General features: G+C 39.2%; 1 protein-coding gene across 1 annotated transcript in view; it reads right to left on the bottom strand.

Moving 5' to 3' along the window:
- The window catches only part of LOC132827952 (dynein axonemal heavy chain 17-like), a 443350-nt gene that overhangs the window by 261082 nt on the left and 161073 nt on the right, over nucleotides 1–21195 (bottom strand). Inside the window, exons 27-32 of the mRNA XM_060844799.1 lie at nucleotides 18841–19188; nucleotides 13351–13442; nucleotides 10490–10616; nucleotides 5567–5719; nucleotides 4540–4665; nucleotides 68–175 (exon numbers count right to left, since the gene is read on the bottom strand). Coding sequence (XP_060700782.1) covers nucleotides 68–175; nucleotides 4540–4665; nucleotides 5567–5719; nucleotides 10490–10616; nucleotides 13351–13442; nucleotides 18841–19188 — 954 coding nt within the window. The remainder of the gene's footprint in view (nucleotides 1–67; nucleotides 176–4539; nucleotides 4666–5566; nucleotides 5720–10489; nucleotides 10617–13350; nucleotides 13443–18840; nucleotides 19189–21195) is intronic.

A 21195-nucleotide genomic window follows, 5' to 3' on the forward strand; every position in this document is an offset into this window, starting at 1 on the left:
TGAAAGCCAATTAATAATGCGAATAATAATACTTAAGAAAAGAAAATATTTTTCCAATTTAGCAGACCTGCTTTTTCAGATAGTCTTTCATAGCATTTTCATAACCTTCTTCCAGTTTTGCAAATGTACTGCTAACTTCTCCATTCCAAACAATCTGTGTGCCAGTCAAAGCGATCTAAAATAAATATTGCAACAATATGAACATTACATAATTGCTTAAGTATCACCATAATTAATCATCTATAAATGACTACGTTACAGAGAAATAACAAGTGAGATTGCTGCAAGGTCAGAATGAGGTGTTCAAGAGGTTCAAATTAGTCAGGTGTACTTGCCAGCTTTACTTTGGAATCTTTACATTTTATCAGCATTTACTTTCCAACAGATGATACTGTTACTACTAGCTTACAGGAGCCTTATGAATTACGTACATACTCAGGTCCTAAAATGCCATTAGGATTGCAATTATTATGTGATTTTAATCAAATCAAGAAAATCTTTGCTACTGATCAACCCATAAAATTAAAGTTTATGAAATTAGTTTCACAAATAGTAATGGCAGTATTGAAGTTGTTAGGAGCTCAAGATACTTACATTATTGACCCTTGGGCACTTAAATCATCCTAATGAATTATATTGTCTCCTTGCTTTCTGGAGGTTCATTGTATTTGGATCTGATCATGTCTCTGTACAATGAAGCATTGTTTCCTCATATTGAATGCTGAAGCTCAACACTCCATGTTCATTTCAGTAAATTTTGTACCTGTATATTTGATTTTTGAGATTCATGTAACCTAATTCTCATCCTTTTCAAAAAGGAAACTGAACTTACTTGAATTCAGAATCTGAAAATACAAATCCAAAAGTTCAGTCAATCTAGCCTTCATGAGAGATTTAGGTAACTTCCAACAATTGAAGTCAGACAGGATTGCATTTTGTTCCTTCCGCACTCCCTTCTTCAATAATGAAATTGTAGTCATAATTTATTTCATCAAAAGAGCCAATTCCTGGACATAGTAAGTGTTATAAATTGATGGCTTACATACTACATTACCTTACCTGATTCTGCTCATATCCTGAAGTAGAAACCAAGTGAGACATGAATTTTCTTAAGTACTGTTATTTTCTCTATTACTTTTTTCCAATTAACTGAAATCTATCAAGCTATTTTCTTTTCACTTATCTTCAGATTCCCTTGTAAGGCTGGTACTTAGTCCTCTTCCACTAATGTGAAAATGAACACAAAACTGCCAAATTAACAGAACTATTTCCTTATTGACAATTACAATTACGATGCCATTCATCTTTAATTGACCAGCATTCCCCTTTTACTATTTATTTCTTCTTCAAATATTTATATCTGGCAGCCCCAGTCCTTCGTTTTCTTTTCAACCAAAACTAATGTTTGTTGTTGCAAGCTATGATATACGCAACAGGTTCTTTTTACAAATTTCTGCTTGCATCTCATAATTTAGGTGTATCCCTTTGATACTTCTTAGAGATCTCCTAATGTGTTATAATCTGACCATACCTAAAGAATTTGATATACCAAACTGCTGCAACTTGAAAAAGAACCTCTTGAAGCATGGTTTAAGATACATTGATAGATTCAAGGCCTCCTGAAGACGTTTTGGAAAATTTCATAAGAACACAGGAATTAAAAGCAGAATTATACTATTTTGCCCCTAAGATAACTGCCAATTTGATCATAGTCTAAATTTCAGTTAATGTTTATCTCTGTAATTGTTGATTTCTTAGTCAGACAAAAATCTATCTAACCGCCGTGACGTAGCCCAACTGTTCTCTAGCTAAAAGAATTCCACAGACTAAAGATCATGTGAAAGAAGAACTTCCTCCTTAATTATATCTTAAATGGGAGACCCCTGATTTACCCCTACCCCATCTTCAGCATTTATACCAAGATTTTCCTAGTTACAATCAGTTTTGAAGAAGGGTCACTGGTCACAAAATATTAAATCTGCTTTCTCTCCACAGTTGCTGCCAGACCTGCTTCGTTTCTCTAGCAATTTTTGTTTTTATTTCTGATTTCCAGCAGCCTCAATCCTTTGGTTTATTTTCAACCAAAAACTAATGTTTGTTGTTGGGAATTGGCCTGGAAAGATCTTATAGGTTAATTACTGCTCTAAGAATACTGTTGATGATTTGGCACTACGATGCTGTTAAGCTCAGAGACTAGTAGCTAGTTGGATGTTGAACTGGTTGATCAAAGGAGGACTGGTGCTGACCAGTTAACCATCAAAGAAGAAACCGATTTTGACTGGGCTTTTGGACAGGAGGAAGGTAGGGTGCTCATTATGCTGTTTTGCCAGGCTTCTGCTTTTTCCTGAAAGCAAGTCGTGAGGTGCTAAACAACTTCCCAGATGCTCATCCTCCATTTTGGATAGTCTTGGGTCAATGATTCCCAGGTGTTGATGGGAGTGCTGCACTTCACCAGTGAGGCCTTGGAAGCATATGCTCTTGGGCAACAGGGGGCCAGCCTGCCATTTCGAGTTGAGAGTAGTCTATCACTTGAAGGAGTCTTGTGTCAGTTATGTGGATGATGTGCCCAGCATATCATGTTGATCAAGGGCGGTCAGTGCCTCAATGCTGGGGTGTTGGCCTGTAGAGGATGCTGTGTTGTGGCATCTGTCTTCTCAGCACGTTCGCAGGACTTAGCAGTGTAGACTATCTACAAGATCCTCAATCAGCACCTTCCAAACCTGGGAACACCACCACTTTCAAGTTCCTCTCCAAGCCCTTCAGCATCGTGACATGGAAATATATCATCATTCTTTCACTGTTTCTTGGTCAAAATCATGGAACTCCCTCCTTAATGGCATTGTGGGTCAACCTACAGGAGGTGGACTGCAGCTGTTCAAGAAGGCAGCTCACCACTAACTTCTCAAGGGCAAGTAGGGACAGGCAATAAATGCTGGTCAGCCAATTATGCCAACATCCGACTCCCTGCTCCAGCAGCCTTGTTGTTCTTAAGTTGATAATGGCCTTCTCTACTTCGTGCAGGGCTCAGGTGTTGCCGATCTTGTGGTACGTAGTATGCTTATGGATGTGGTCAAAAATGTTTGGATTGGTGACAGAGCCCTGATTGAGGAAGTCTCTGAAGTGCTTCTCAGCATTGTTTAATGGCTTCTATGCCTATGATAAGAGTCATTCTGCCCTTGGCCAGCAGTGGGGTGGGGCTTGGGTGTTTGGTCTATAAGTGGTCTTGACAGCACAGAAGAAATCCTTCACATCATGGTTTTCAGCAATTCGTTGGGCCTCCAGTACTTTCTCGACCCACCACCTATTCTTTATTTTGCAGGCTTGTTATTGGACCTCAGCCTTCAGTAATCTGTATAGCTGCCCTTTCCCCCACCTATATTTCTCTATTTTGAAAGTCAAACTCTAGAATGTGTGTGTGTGGTATGCACTTTACATCACATTACAAAGTAAATCATTATGACAAAACTATGTTACTTAAAATTATTTGGAGAGGGGATTTAATGTTATTTTCATAAAGGCATGGGGGGGGGGGGGGAGGCGGGGGAGCTAAATTAGGCATTTGTATGATAGAAGGCTGAATCTGAAGAACAATTCTACCATTCCTAGGTTTGCCTTGAAAAAGCAAGGCAATGTGACAAGTATATGACATGCATATTGTTTGCCAACTATGTTTCAAATTCTCAGCCAATTTGGCTTTAAAAATGTACTTGATTGCACAGTTAGTGAATTCACATAGAAGATTTGGAAGATCATGTTTATTTGAATGCACTTAGTTGTGAACTAACAGTTTATTTTGAGTGATGCTTCTATTTATCAAGTATAATACTTCTAGATGTAAGTATAAATAAACAAGCTAAGAGCAGGAGTAGGCTGCACTGCTGACTGATTGGATTGTGAACTCAACTCCACATTCCTGTCTAACCCCTCTGATTCCCAAGAGTCTATCTATCTCTGTCTTAAAAAATATTCAGTGATTCTGTCTCCACCACCTTCGAGGAGGAGAATTCCAAAGACCAATGATTCGGTGAGAAAAAATCTACATCTCTATCTCATATGGGTGGCTCCTATCACAAAATGAAACTCCACCCTTTCAAGACTCTTCAGGATTTTACATGTTTCAATAAAGTGGCATCTTACTCTTTGAAAGGCTAATGGGTACAAGCTTAGCCTATCCAACGTTTCCTCATTAAACAATCCACCCACCCTAGGCATTTGTTTAGTAAACTTTCTCTGGTTCACTTCTAATGCATTTACATTTTTTCCTAACATAAGGAGACCAATAATGTACACAATATTCTAAATCGATCTTAACAATACCCTGGATGATGAAACATAAATTTTCCTAATTTTGTTTTCAGTTTCCCTTTGCAACATCCAATAACATTCTATTTATTTTCTTATTTACTTGCTGTACCAGATACCTACCCTTTTGTAGTTTATGCACAAGGACATCCAGATTCCTTTGCAATTCACCAACCAAAATGGATAATTTCACAATTTAACTGTTGGACATTTAATACCATCTTGTCTTTATTGTACCTGTGCAGGGTATTCAAATATCCATTGCTCTCGAGGCTTCTCTTCATAAGCTACAATAGCCTCAGCGATTTCATAACGCAATGTGGCACACATTCTGTCTAATAGCCGATTTAACCAAATTTCAACCTACAAGCAATGCACATAACAAAGACAAGTTGAAAATAAATATAATTAGAGACAAATACATTAAAAAAAGAAAAAGTTTCATTTCAGAAACTGACCTTTTAAAAGTAAATGGTTTCACAGTTAATTAATCAAGTGAGCTATAATCACTGATTTTCTACAGAAAGATTCAGCAGCAAATTTATATTTAGCAAGCTTGTCCAAAGAGTAATATGATAATCACCAAATACACTTTCTATTTTAACATTGCTTGCAGTGGGATCTTTTAAATTCGACCTGATATATCAGTTTTACAAATCATCAGAGAAATGACAGTGCAGCAATCCTTGGTATGAAACAAAGACAATAAATGCTGGAGATCTGTATCCTATTCAGAGACTTGAATAAGGTATCTAGGTTGAAACTTTTGTGCACAATAAGAAAGGTCTGCTGATACAGAAGCTGAAATTGCTGAAGAAACTCAGCAGGTCTTGCAGCATCTGTGGAAAGGAAGCAGAGTTAACATTTTGAGTCCAGTGACTTTATATCAGAACTGTTAGTAGTTAGAAGTTCTAATTAAGGATCACCGGACTTGAAATGTTAACTCTGCGTTCTTCCTGCAGATACTGCCAGATTTGCTGAGTTTCTCCAGCAATTCCAGCTTTTGTATCAGCAGCCCTTAGTACTTTTTATTGTGCACAGAAATTTCAACCTAGATAGTATATTCAAGTCAGTGAATAGGTCTTTAACCTATTGACAATGCCTCAAGAGTTGAGCCAAAAAAAAACAGCAAAAGTGAGACAGAGAAATTGATTTTTTAAACTATTCTATCAGTTCAGATGAGTGCTGTAGATATCCAACATGATCAAGCACTTTCACATGAATTAAATAATCATTCCACTGTAGTTGATGTATTGACAGTCACCTGACCAGAGCAATCACATGGTTTATCAAATGGCACATACTCCTGTTCTTTACTGTACATGCCAATACCAACTTTCATTGGATTGTTCTCTGCGTCCAGTTGGAACTTCAGTTTAGCCATGTTATCGAATAGCTTAGACAAATGTTGACTCACCTAGAATATAAAGGAATATTAATCACCACAATAATGAGATTGTCTCAATAAATCATTCATCCACACTTAGATTGCAAAAGTATGTCACATTAGAAGTTATTCTATTCATCTTGCACAATTTCTTGCTGAATAGCATATGACCAGTTTTAAACCCAGAAGGGATGAAAAGAGAGCAAAATTGTTGTTTTAAGCAATTTGATTTTTTTTAGGTTGACACTTGCTGGAATTAGGCAGAAGTAGGTACTGCGGATGCCGGAGATTAGAGTGGTGCTGGAAAAGCACAGCACATCAGGAGCAGGAAAATCAATGTTTCAGGCAAAAGCCCTTTATTAGGAAATGAACTTGCTGGAATTAAGATGGCAACTAGCAACAACAGAATATGTTCCAGAAACCACCAGTGGAAAATAGCAATACTGCGAGCATCACCTCCTGGAATGTCACACACTTGCATTATGTAGACATTCTAGTCAAAGCCACATAATGGAACTGCAAACTGCATCTCCACAGCTGGAAGAATGCTGTGAAATGTTCAAGATGTTGCTAGCACCTTCACAGTTTATTTCCTATGACACACAATGGCTTTTGGCCAGCTGATAAAGTTCATATTGTAAACTAAAGTGACACACTTTGGAAGCCCAACCATGTGACTGATTTTTTAAAAAAATAGTTTCACTTATACAGCTTTGAACTCTTTCACCTTTGGGATATCATTGGGCTAGAAAACAACAAAGCAGATCCAGGCTTAGCTACAGACTGCCTCTACTCTTGACCTCTCTCAAAGTCTGATTTCCAGAAAGAAACCCATTTTTGCTTGAAAAGTGAACTAAATTCCAGTGTACAAGTGCATATTGCTATATCTCAACTGCATTCACTATGTCTGGGTGTCTATGAAAAGGAACTCTCCAATTAATTGCTAAAACTCATCAGATATTGATTTACAGAAGTAAGTATTCACCTGATCTATGCCCCTCATGATTTTATAAAAAGCTCTGTGAAGTCATCCCTCAGCCTTCAATGCTCCAGGATTAAAAGCTCCAGCCTATTCAGCCCCTCCAGCCTCTCCTTATTGCTCAAACTCCAGTGCCAGTAGCATCCTTGTAAATTGTTTCTACACCCTTTCAAGTTTAACAACATTTGTCCTAAGCAGGGCAACTAGAATTGTATGTCGTATTCTAAAGGTGGCCTCACCAATTCCTGTACAGCTTCAACATGATGTCCAACTCCTATACACAATGACCGACCAGTGAAGGCAAGTGTGCCAAACACCTTCTTTACCACCCTGTCTAGCTGCAACTCCACTTTCAAGGAACTATGCACCTGCACCTCTTGGTCTCTTTGTTTGGCAATACTTTCCAGGGCCCGAGCATTAATTGTCTAAGTTCTGTCCTGATTTGCCTTATCAAACTGCAACACCTCAGATTTGTCTAAATTAAGACTATAAGACATAGGAGTGTAAGTAAGGCCATTCGGCCCTTCACGTCCACTCCCCATTCAATCATGGCTGATGGGCATTTCAACTCCATTGACCCGCATTCTCCCCATAGTCCTTAATTCGTCGTGACATCAAGAATCTATCAATCTCCGACTTGAAGACATTTAGCGTCCCGGCCTCCACTGCACTCTGCGGCAATGAATTCCACAGGCCCACCACTCTCTGGCTGAAGAAATGTCTCCGCATTTCTGTTCTGAATTGACCCCCTCTAATTCTAAGGCTGTGTCCACGGGTCCTAGTCTCCTCGCCTAACGGAAAAAATTTCCGAGCGCCCACCCTTTCCAAAACATGTATTATCTTGTAAGTTTCTATTAAGTCTCCCCTCAATCTTCTAAACTCCAATGAATACAATCCCAGGATCCTCAGCCGTTCCTCATATGTTAGACCAACCATTCCAGGGATCATGCGTGTGAATCTCCACTGGACACGCTCCAGTGCCAATATGTCCTTCCTGAGGTGTGAGGACCAAAACTGGACACAGTACTCCAAATGGGGCCTAACCAGAGCTTTATAAAATCTTAGTAGCACAACGGTACTTTTGTATTCCAACCCTCTTGAGATAAGTGACAACATTGCATTCGTTTTCTTAATCACGGACTCAACCTGCATGTTTACCTTTAGAGAATCCTCGACTAGCATTCCCAGATTCCTTTGTACTTTCGCTTTACAAATTTTCTCACCATTTAGAAAGTAGTCTATGCTTTTATTCTTTTTGCCAAAGTGCAAGACCTCGCATTTGCTCACATTGAATTCCATCAGCCATTTCCTGGACCACTCTCCCAAACTGTCTAGATCCTTCTGCAGCCTCCCACTTCCTCAGTACTACCTGCCTGTCCACCTAATTTCGTATCATCGGCAAACTTCGCTAGAATACCCCCAGTCCCTTCATCCAGATCATTAATATATAATGTGAACAGCTGCGGCCCCAACACTGAACCCTGCAAGACATCGCTTATCACTGGCTGCCATTTTGAAAAAGAACCTTTTATCCCAACTCTCTGCCTTCTGTCAGACAGCCAATCCTCAATCCATACCAGTAGCTCACCTCGAACACCATGGGCCCTCACCTTGCTCAGCAGCCTCCTGTGTGGCACCTTATCAAAGGCCTTTTGGAAGTCTAGATAGACCACATCCACTGGGTTTCCCTGCTCTAACCTACTTGTCACCTCTTCAAAGAATTCCAACAGGTTTGTCAGGCACTACCTCCCCTTACTAAATCCATGTTGACTTGTTCTAATCAGACTCTGCTCTTCCAAAAATTTAGAAACCTCATCCTTAATGATGGATTCTAGAATTTTACCAACAACCGAGGTTAGGCTAATTGGCCTATAATTTTCTATCTTTTGTCTTGATCCTTTCTTGAACAAGGGGGTTACAACAGCGATCTTCCAATCATCCGGGACTTTCCCTGAATCCAGTGACTCTTGAAAGATCTCAACCAATGCCTCCGCTATTTCCTCAGCCACCTCTCTCAGAACTCTAGGGTGTATCCCATTGGGACCAAGAGATTTATCAATTTTAAGACTTTTTAACTTTTCTAGCACTATCTCTTTTGTAATGGCAACCATACTCAACTCAGCCCCCTGACTCCCTTTAATTGTTGGGATATTACTCATGTCTTCCACTGTGAAAACTGACACAAAGTACCTGTTAAGTTCTCCTGCTATTTCCTTATCTCCCATCACTAGGCTTCCAGCATCAGTTTGAAGTGGCCCAATGTCTACTTTTGCCTGTTGTTTGTTTCTTATGTATTGAAAGAAATTTTTACTATCATTTCTAATATTACTGGCTAGCCTACATTCATATTTGATCCTCTCCTTCCTTATTACTCTCTTTGTTATCCTCTGTTTGTTTTTGCAGCCTTCCCAATCTTCTGATTTCCCACTGCTCTTGGCCACTTTATAGGATCTCTCTTTTTCTTTAATACATTTCCTGACTTAAATTCCATCTGCCAATACTTGGCCCACTGACCCTTCTGATCAAGGTCTTATTGTACTCTGAGACAACTTTCTTCTCTGCTCATTATACCACACAAGTTTGTTCACCATATACAAGCATAAAACAAAAGTGTGATAGAGTGTTCCTCAATTGTCTGGATAGTGCAACTCCAGCAGCACTCCTGAAACTAACCAACATGTGGGACAAAGCTTGATTGGCACCTTCATCCACCAGCTAAAACTTTTAGTCCCTCCACAATCTGCCCAATAGAGCTCGAGTGTGTACCATCTACAAAATGCATTGTGGCAAATGACATAGCTTGCTATGGCCTCACCTTCCAAATCCATAGCCTCTATCATTTAGATGGACAAAACCAGCAAGTGTATGGGAACAACATCTGCAAGTTTTCCTTCAAGTCACACAAAACCATTGACTTGGAAGTATACTGTAAATTTATCATGATTTCAGGATCCAAATCATGGAACTCACATTCTAACAACACTTTGGATGTAACTAGCCACAAGCGTATAATCACTAACTTCCCAAGTCCAATTAGTTAAGTGCCATAAATGTTGACCTTGGCAGAGATACTTCCAGACTATAAAGAGATTTTTTTTAAATGCCTGATGCCTCAATATCTCAGTGTAAAAGGCTTCAGCACAAAACAGAATCAATACTTTTTCAAAACATATGAAACAGAAAATTATGAAATTAATATTAAAATAAAGCTAAAAATCACACAACACCAGGTTATAGTCCAATAGGTTTAATTGGAAGCACACTAGCTTTCGGACCGACGCTCCTTCATCAGTTGATAGTGTATGGGCTCAATCCTAACACCCTTAGTGTTAGGATTGAGCCCTCTGCTATCACCTGATGAAGGAGCATCACTCCGAAAGCTAGTGTGTTTCCAATTAAACCTGTTGGACTATAACCTGGTGTTGTGTGATTTTTAACTTTGTACACCCCAGTCCAACACCGGCATCTCCAAATCAATATTAAAATAAATAGTGTTCAGAATACTTTAAACAAGAACACACCACTGATTTCACAACAGCAAGTAGAAATGAGTGTGATCTTCAAAGTGGAATGTAATTTTTAGTCACAAAATTGGCAACTGTCTAATTATGGCTGAAAATGTGTTGCTGGAAAAGCGCAGCAGGTCAGGCAACATCCAAGGAACAGGAGATTCGACATTTCGGGTATAAGCCCTTCTTCTAATTATGCATGGAAAATATTTGCTTACTGTACTTAGTTGTCTGAAAAAGCTATATATTCAGATTTATATTACCACATAACTATTCAGTATAATACTGAAAATATAGATCAAAGTGTCTCACCTCTAAAGGGTTGTTACCATTAGATAATATATCTAGCAGGTCAGCAGAAGATATAAAGTAGAATCTAGGAAAGGCCAGTCTTTTTGTCTCAAGGTATTCAGCCAAGGCTTTTTCGCAAAGTGTTAAACTAAATTGAAATCACAAAAAAGGAATTTTCTAAACATCGGAAGTTAGAATTGATAAAAAAATTCTGAAGGTGCTAGAAATCTAAATAAAAAAGTGAAGATGCTGCAAATACTCAAAAGGCCTGGCAATATATGTGGACAAAGAGAATGTTTGTGGGTGAAATCGTGCGCTGTTCCCAAGGCAATTTTGGTGATAATGGGATATTTAGTTAGGTGGGGACCTTGCTACCTTCCTTCCTTTCCTTTGATTAAATACAGGTGGGAAATCAAGTGAATAGTTTTCTTAAATCTTCACTTGAGGCTGCTAAATGGACAATGAATCTGCACAAGAGCCTAATCTTACTACCTCTGAGGGATGGTTATATTGGGAGACCAACAGGAAACTCTGATGTGTTTGCTTGTGGGTACCCAGCTGGGTTCCTCATTCAAAGGCATTCTATGCCTGATTGAGAGGTTCAGTATCAGAAGGCAGAGGGACAGAAACAGAGAACAAGGTAAGACTGCATAAATGAAACTAAATGACAATAAATGAAACTGCATTTATTTCAATGCAAAAGGCCTAACAGGCACCCAAACTCAGAACATGGTTGGGAACATGGGACTGGGATATAAAAGCAATTACAGAGACATGTCTCAGGGATGGACAAGACTGGCAGCTTAATGTTCCAAGGTATAGATGCTGCAGGAAGAATAGAAAGAGAGAGGGAGTGGTATTTTTTGATTAGAGTTAACATTATGGCTATACATGGGGATGATAATCCTGGGAATATATACAGGGAAGTTATTGGAGTGAAACTGAGAAGTAAGAAAAGGATGATCATTTTATTAGGATTGTACTATAATCCCACAATAGTCAATGGGAAATTGAGAAACAAATTTGTAAGGAAATCTCAGTTATCTGGAAGAATAATAGGGCGATTATGAGAGGGGATTTTAATTTTCCAAACATACACTGGGACTGCTATAGTGGTAAGAGCTTGGATGTAAAGGAATTTGTTAAGTTTGTACAGGAAAATTTTCTGATTCAGTATGTGGATGTATGTACCAGAAAAGGTGTAAAATGTGACCTACTCTTGGAAAATAAGGCAGGCAGGTGATTGAGGTGTCAGTGGGGGAGCACTTTGGGGCCAGTCACCATAATTCTATTAGTTTTAAAATAGTGATAGAAAAGAATAGACCAGATCTAAAAGTTAAAGTTCTAAATTGGAGAAAGGTCAATTTTGAGAGTTTTAGGCAAGAACTTTCAAAAGTTGATTGGGGTCAGATGTTCGCAGGTCAAGGGACAGCTAGAAAATGGAAAACCTTCAAAAATGATTAAATGAGAATCCAGAGACAGGATGTTTCAATTAGGGTGAATGGCAAGGCAGTAGAGAGTGCTGGATAACTCAAGAAAGTGAAATTTTGGTTAAGAAAAAGAAGGAAGAATATGTCAGGTGTCAACAGTAGGGATTGAGTGATTCCCAAGAAGGCAGTACAAGTATACTTAAGAGGGAAATCAGGAGGACGAAAATGGACATAAGGTATCTTTGGTAAATAGTGTTAAGGAGAACCCAAAGGGATTCTACAAATACATTAAGGACAAAAGAGTAACAAACGAGAGAATACGGCTACTTAAAGCTTAGCAAGGCTGCCTCCGTGTGGAACTACAGAAGATGGGGGAGATATTAAACAAATATTTTGCACAACGTTTGCTGTGGAGAAGGATATGGAAGATCGAGGATGTGAAGAAATAAATAGCACATCTTGAAAAATGACCATGTTACAGAGGAGGAGATGCTGGATGTCTTAAAACACATCAGGGTGTATAAATCCCCAGGACTTGACCAGGTGTACCTAGATATCGGCGGGAAACTTGGGAAGTAATTGCTGTGCCCCTTGCTGAGATATTTGTATCATTGATGGCCATAGGTGAGGTGTTGTAAGACTGGAGGTTGGCTGACGTGGTGCCACTATTTAAGAAAGGTAGTAAGGAAAAGCCAGGGAACTATAGATCGGTGAGTCTGATATTGGTGGTGGGGAAATTTTGGAGGGAATCCTGAGGGACAAGAGTTTCTATGTATTTTGGAAAGGCAAGGGCTGATTAGGGAGAGTTAACATGGCTTTGGGCATGAGAAATCATGTCTCATTAACTTGGTTAAGTTCTTTGAAGAAGTAACAAAGAGGATTGATGAGGACAGAGCAGTGGATGTGATCTATATAGGCTTCAGTAAGGCATTCAGCAAGGTTTCTCATGGTGGACCGGTTAGGAAGGTTAGATGACATAGAATATAGAGAGAACTGGCCATTTGGTTAAAAAAAACTTACTCAAATGTGGGAGACAGAGGCTGGTGATGAAGGTTTATTTTCTAACTGGAGAACTGTGACCGGTGGTGTGCCACAAGGATCGGTGCTGGGTCCACTGCTTTTCATCATATATATATAAATAATTTGGATGTGAACATAGGAGGTATGGTTAGTAAACTTGCAGATGACACCAACATTGGAGGTGTAGTGAACAGTGTGGAAGGTTACCTCAGAGTAAACGAGATCTTGATCAGATGGGTCAATGGACCAAGAAGTGGGAGATGTTGTTTAATTTACATAAATGTGAGGTGCTGCATTTTGGAAAGGCAAATCAGGGCAGGACTTAAACACTTAATGGCTATGTCCTGTGGACTATTGCTGAATGAAGAGAGTGCAAGTTCATAGTCCCTTAAAAGTAATATAAAAGAAGAAATAAATAAAGCAGCTACTAACCGTCCCTGTAGCTCTTCCAATCTGTCATACAAACCAGGTTTATTTGTTGCTACCACAACATTTGGGGTCTTTATTGCATCTGCCATGATTTCCTGCAGAGTACCAAATGGTGCATTACCACCTAACAGTGCATTTTTAATATTTCAAGTGGACTAGTCCTTCAAATATCAGTTTGGCTAAGTTCACATCACAAATGGCAAAAGTTTAATCACAATTTATCTGATTTTATTATGTTCAGCATTTACTCTGTCATTCTTGTTCAAAATATAGAGGATACCTCCCAAAATCAGATTCAGAAATGGCGATTCTACATCATTGTACTTTAAGACTCAACTCCCAAACATCTTTTGATAATTGTAGGACACTTCCACATGAGGAACAAAAGCTTTAAAAGTAAGCTTTGTAATGACAGCTAATCAAAATCTAACACAAACAAGAACATTAACAACTTACATTTATATACACTTTGACATAGAAAAATGTCTGAAAATCCTTCACATGGTTGTACTCAGACAACAATGGACACTAAGACAAAAAGGTGACGATAAAAGGGATGTTCAGAAACTTGAAGAGAGGTCATAAAGGCAGAGGTGTCAACAAGTGTGGGAGTTTAACAGTTTAGCAATGGAAACGGAATGATCAGTTTTGCCAGTTCAGGGTATTTCCAGGTTTTTTTTAGCTGTAGCAGTCACAAGATATTGGAGTCCAGAAGTGTTGCAAGCTTCAGTAATGGATTCTATTGGTTTTCTCTGAAATCTCACTCTGGATGTTGTTCCCTCCTGTCTGTAACAATCTGTGTTTGAATTTACCTTTTTGCCAAGGGGTGTGCTTATGAAATATTACTGTTGGTTAGTTGAGTTGCTATATCAGGTCAGTCAAGTTTTCCAATAGTCAAGCTATTCTAAATTATTTTGTTTGTGTTCCAACTAAATAAATTCTGTATTGCTTAAAACCGAGTGGTTTGACCAATTGCATCACACTTGGAACACCCACTTCATACCTGCCTTTAAAATAGGAACAAAATAGGGTCTAGGCTACTTTCTTAAAATATTTTGAGGGAGTCTGGTCTGGTCCATAACATTAGATAACTCTCTACCTTCCAATTGTGATACAATATCCACAGCTTGGACACCAGTTCAGCCACTCTGATCTCAATTTTCACAAGCACACAATATTTGCTGCAGATGTGCTCATCTTGGACAGCATTAGTGTCCATGTATTACAGATGCAACACATCACCTGCCCAGCCAAGCTGATGCTATTTAATTAATTAAAATGTTAAATACTTTACAAGTAAATTTCCTAACTGTAATTTTCAGCAGTAACAACATCAACTGATTTAAATAATTTGATCAATCAAATGATGTATGGAAGAAATCCCCATCAATCACTAACTGTTTTGCTGTTATGTCACATTTCAATTTTAACAGGAGAAACAGGTTGAAGGGGCTCTCTACAGTTTTTATCTCCCACCACCATTCTCATGGAGGCCCACCATCTCAGTCTGCTTTACAGTGATGTTGACTTGTTGTATATCACTCCCAATCCCTGCAGGTAGAAAAGTAGTGACAGATATTTGAAAAGTTATTCCATAGCTCTCAATAAAAATGTATTCCATTGAGGAAGATGAAATCAATGAGAAAGATGTAGCATCTCTCAGTAAAATTAAATCTATGATGGTTTCAAATTGAAAGAGGTATACCCTTGTACAAATTAGTGACAGACCAGAGATGTAAAATTTTAGAAATCAGCAATGATGACTTTAAAAATGGGAAATTTAGAGTTTGAGAGTAAATGGTCAAGAAATATATAAACAGACAGTAAGAGCTTCTCAAACAGTATAAAAAGGAAGGATAGAAAAAGTTGATTCATTAGAGGGTGTGCATGGTGAATTATAATCAAAAGCAAGGAAATACCAAAGATGTTAAACAAACATTTTGAATCTTTCTTCGTTGTGAAAAAATTCTAATAATAAATGAAAATCAAAAGAATTAAAGGAGAAATGAACTGAGAACAATCATTGTGACAAATGTAAAATCTCTATTCAAGAAAGGAGTTTGACAAAAAGCATGGAACCATAGACTTGATAGGTGGTGGCATAGCGGTATTGTAAACCAAGATTCAGAGTAATATTCTTAGTGTATCGATTTACACGTCACCAGGGAAGATGATGAAATTTAAGCTTAACTCAAAAACTTGAATTTAAAAATAAATGCCAGTTTAATTATAATGATGAAACCTCTGTTGATTGCCGTAAAAAACTTATTTGGTTCATTAATGTTCTTCAAGGAAGGAACATCTGTCATCCTTACTTGGTCTGATTTGCATATGATTTAAAATCCATTGCAGTATGGTTGACTCTTAAATATCCTCTGAAATGATCTAGCAAGCCACTCAGTTGTATCTAACCACAACAAGGTTTGACAAAAACAATGATATCAGGCAGATCACCTGACATTGACCAATGTGAAGTAACTCCACAGAAACCAGTGTACTGTCACCAAGTCACCCTTTATTTACATATGTGTAGTACTTGACACTGCTCCAACTTCCTCAGAGCCAGCTCTCAGGATCAACAGTATCCCTGACAGTCCTGTTTTTATCTGTCAGCCAGAGCTCCCTAATTGGATCAGTTCCACACCTTGCTGACCAGGTTACCATCACTACATTCCTCCCCATTGAAGTCCAGGGACATAGGTCTGTTTTTTTCTCTTGTAGCCTGTCCAGGGACATTTTCATTATGGGCTCAGTTCCTTCAACTCACCCTCGGATGCAGGCAGTGCCTGCAACATCTTGGAAGATATTCATCCACTTCTTCAGGTGGTAAAGATGTTGAGGCTGCAACATCCTCTGTGTCCATCTCAGACTCTCAAGTTACTTTGAAACTAGAGAGACGGAGAGAAACCACAGGTTCTGATGGGCTTCCCGGTTGTTCTGAGGGGTCGGGTTTGTTTTGCTTCTGCCCTGTTCATGGTCCACATGCTTTTTCAGGTCCGCCTCTATCCAAACTTTACACGTCATGAGACCTGACCTCGTGGCAAATTTGCCTCTTACCTTCCCGTGGTTTTGACACAAAACTTTATCCCCTGAAGTAAATTTTCACCTCTTTTAGGGGAGTATTGTGTCCAGTATTGATGCCCCTGGTGCTGTTTCACCCTGCTCCCCAAGTCTGAGAAGATAGATTAGATTACTTACAGTATGGAAACAGGCCCCTCAGCCCAACAAGTCCACACCCTCCAAAGAGCAACCCTGCTAGACCCATTCCCCTACATTTACCCCTTCACCTAACACTAGGGGCAATTTAGAATGGCCAATTCACCTAACCTGCACATTTTTGGACTGTGGAAGAAACCGGAGCACCCGGAGGAAACCTACACAGACACAGGGAGAATGTGCAAACTCCACACAGACAGTTGCCTAAGGCGGGAATTGAACCCTGGTCTCTGGCGCTGTGAGGCAGCAGTGCTAACCACTGTGCCACCATGCCACACACATTTTTAACCTCATGCATAGTCTTCTCCCCAGAAGCAACTCTGGTGGAACTCTCCCTGTAGTTGCATGAGGAGTGATTCAAAAGGCAAATAGGAACTGGGATAGTTTGGTATCGAGTGAAGCTGTAGGCTGTAACTTTAAGCCTGCCTTCAAAATTTGTACACCTTCATCCATTAGACCATTGGGCAATGAATGGTATGGAGCTGTCCTTATATGCCAAATCCCATTCATCATGAGGAAATATTCAAATTCACTGCTGGTAAATGATGGTCTATCGTCTATGACCAACATTTCCGGGAACCCCTTTATTGCAAAAGATGTTTATGGCTTTTCTATCATCATCCCCATGCTTGATGAATGAACTTTCTGCACATGCAACCACTTTGAGTGGGTGTCCACAATGACAAAGAATGTTAAGCCCATGAAAGGGCCCACATAGTTGATGTGCAACCAAGTCTAGGGTTTATCCAGCTGTTCCCAAGAAATTGTCTATGAGAATGACTGTGCCAGTCTGCTTCTTCTCTCGTCTGTGGGACAACTCTCCCAATTTTGGTACTAGCCCCCAGACGTTAGTAAGAAAGACTTTACAGGGTCAACGGAGGTGTCTCTTCCATTGTCTTTTCCGTTGCCTAGGCCAATGCCAACTAGTCCATCAGTTTCATCTCTTTGTTCAGACTTTGTAGCAATTCATAAAATCATAAATTCCTGTCAGTGTGAAAGCAGGCTATTCAACCCACGAGTCCACACCGCCTCTCTGAAGAGCATTCCACCCAGATCTACCACCCTAACCCTGCATTTCCCATGGCTAATCCACCTAGCCTTTACATCTCTGGACACTATGGGCAATTTAGCATGGCACCCAGGCCCACCTAACCTGCATATCTTCGGATTTTGGGAGGAAGCCCATGCACATATGGGGAGAATGTGCAGATTCCACACAGGCAGTCGTTCAAGGCTAGAATCAAATCCAGATCACTGGTTCTCTAAGGAAGTAGTGTTATCCACTGAGCCAGCATGCTGCCCAATTGATACAACTGAGTGACTTGCTAGACCATTTCAGAGTGCAGTTGAAAGTCAACCACATTGCTGTGGATCTGGAATCACATGTGGGTCAGACCAGGTGAGGGCAACAAATTTCCTTCCCTGAATGACACTAGTGAGTCAGATGGATTTCTCCAACAATTGACAATGTATTCATGGTCATCATTAGATACTTCCAGATTTTACTTTTATTGAATTTAAATTCCACCATCTTTCTGGTCCCCAGAACCTTAGACTATTAATCCAGAAATTCAGCTAACAATGAAACCACTAGGCTATCGCCTCCCATTTATACTGTCCTGCATTCTGATCTGGCTTGCATGCAAATTGACCTGTGAGCATACTCAAGAATAGAACCTCTTCACAACTAGAGGTAAAGGAAGAGGAGCATAGGAAACTCTACAATTCAGATTAATTAGTTGGCATCCAATAAGAACTTTCCTTGAGTAAAAGAGATATGCCGTCATTTTCAAAGTTAATACAATTGAAATGACAACATTCATTTTGTGATTGCAAGTTTTTGGAATATTGTCACCTTTTTCTTAGCTGAGATGTCATCAACACTGTCAATGCTAGTATTTGTTGCCCAACCCAGATTGAAATGAATGGCTTGTTATTGGCAATAAAGAATCAATAATGGATTGGGAGTCAGATGTAGCCAGACAATGTAAGGATTTCAGATTTCCTTCACCAAATACCAGATAGGTTTATCAACAAAAAAACAAATTCATGATCACCAAAAACTAGCTTTTAATTCCAAATTCTATTAATATTCCAACAGCTGCTTTGGTCAGATTTGAATCCATATCCCCAAAGGAATTGAATTTAGTCTTCTGAGTCATTAGACCAGTGACAGTATCACTATGCCACCCTCTTCCTTTAAATGATCCATTTAGAACAACAGCTGATGAATCAAACAATGACTGTTTTTACATTTTTGCTGTGAAAACTACATACTTTAAAGTCAACATCAATCGCTTCAAAACGCTTGCTGTCCTCAGGCAGCTGCATACGGATGTCTTCAGAACCAATAAAAATGCTCTCAAGATGAACCCACGTTCTCTGAACTTCAAACCATATTGAAATGACTGCATCTGCAGTAGACAACTTTTGCTGCCAGCTTGAGACCTCTTTGAGGAAATATGCAATATATTTAGAAGTTATTAAGTTTTGCAACTGAACTTGATTGTCCTCCAATGTCTCTACAAGTTCATCACTTCCTTTTAATAACATAATTCCTGTCCTGCCATGAACTTCATGTTCAAATTCCATGGCACTCCAAATGTTATCGAGCTGACCTAACACCTGTAAAATACAGAATTAAACATTTGTTTTGTTAAAGTTAATCAATTTATCCTTTTAAATTTGTAATTTTTGATGTTTAATTTTAATAACATGCACACAGACCAAGCAATAGCATGGTAATGAAGTGGGCGGTTGTTGGAACTCATGTGGAGGTTGGAGGCACTGTGATGATCTGCAAGGCTGAGAGTTACTTGACTAGCACATTTGGGAAAATGGTCACATCTCAGCTTAAGATCATGGAGGAATGTGACCGCCAGGAAGATTAAGATAACCAAGTAGTAAGGAGTCCCCTGAGAAGATCTTGTTTATTCAGGTAATTGGTTTATATTTCAGATAATGGTGAGGGTGACCATTTCTTGGAGGAGTGGAGTCAGAGCAAAATCAGTTACATCATGGCTGTGCTGGAAGGGAGGAAGAAAGAGGCAGAGCAGTATTGATAGGGAATTCTTTAGTTAAAGGATCATGTAGGCATTTCTGTGGCCACAGACATGACACCAAGATTATATGTTGCCTCTCTAGTGCTAAGTTAAAGACTATCATGGAATGCAGGACAGTCTTCGGGGGCAGGAGAACTGTCAGAGATCATGATTAACATTGGTATCAATGACTTTAGTATAAAGAGGGATGAGGTCCTGAAAACACATTTCAGATAGCTAGGAAGATTGAATGGCAGTACCTCAAAAGCAGTAATCTCAGAAATTCTCCCAGTCCCATAAGAGTGAACATAGGAATAAGAGAACTGAGTAACTGAATTTGCAGCTGGAGAACTAGTATAAGCAAGAGGAAGGGTGTCAGATTTCAGAGGTATTGGGCATAATTCTGTGGCAGATGGGATCTGTACAAAATGTATCTAACATCCTCACAACAGGATTTGATAATGCAGTTATGAAGGATTTAAACTAAATTGGTACAGGGAAGGAAGCAAAGAAGAAGCTCAGAGTAAAGCAAAACTGTTAATAGGAAGTAGAAAAATAGCAAGCACAAATAAAATCCAGATGAAACAAAGTATCAAATGGGATCAGAATGGAGAATATTATTAAAAGGCAGAATTAAAGGAACACCATTTGAATGCAGATTAGATTTGCAAAAAAGGCTGTTGATTTAAAGACACAAATTGAGGTGAATGAGTGTAATTTATTTGCCATTACAGAGATGTACAGACCATATCTACTTGTGTATAGGATCACTAAATTGAGAACTGAACATCCAAGAATATTTGGAACTTAGGAGGGATAAGCAAAAGGGGAAATGGAAACAAGGTCAGATAGCCCTCCTCAAAAAAAGGGCAGTCATAAATTTGTAAGCGGAGATCTTCAAAGAACCAAAGGTGCAGCCCTTCCTTCTTACACAAGTATCTTCTATTTCAGAAGAAATCCCAATAGTCTAAAAATGTGAATCCTTGCCCCAGCAACTCAGCCACACATTCACCTGCCCTATTCTCCTATTCTATTTCTCACTAGCACATTGCAAGGGGGAGTAATCCAGAATTTCCAACCCTTGAGTTCTTAATTTTTAAGCTCCTGCGTAATTTCCTGTATTCTCTTCATAACCTCATCCCTTTCTCTACTTATGTCATTGGTACCACATGCACTCTGACCTCCTGCTGGTCACCCTCCCCTTTCAGAATATTTGTACCCACTCCAAGATATCCTTGACCCTGGCAATAAGAGAACAACACACCATCCTAAGTTTTACAATCAGTTTGGGCACAGAAAGGATTTACAAGATGTTGTTGGGACTGGAGAATTTGAGCTTTAGGGAGAAGCTGAATAGGCTGGGGATTTTTTTCCTTGGAGCATTGGTGGCTGAAGGGTGACATTATAGAGGTTTGTAAAATCATGGGGGTATGAATTAAGTGAATAACCAAGGTCTTTTTCCCAGGGTAGAAGAGTCCAAAACTAGAGGGCATAGGTTTAAGATGAGAGGGGAAAGATATAAAAAGGACTTGAGGAGCAACATTTTCATGCAGAGGGTGGTACTTGTATGGAATGAGCTGCCAGAGGAAGT

The sequence above is a fragment of the Hemiscyllium ocellatum genome, chromosome 25, assembly GCF_020745735.1.
Source record: "Hemiscyllium ocellatum isolate sHemOce1 chromosome 25, sHemOce1.pat.X.cur, whole genome shotgun sequence".
In the NCBI taxonomy this organism is placed as follows: domain Eukaryota; kingdom Metazoa; phylum Chordata; class Chondrichthyes; order Orectolobiformes; family Hemiscylliidae; genus Hemiscyllium; species Hemiscyllium ocellatum.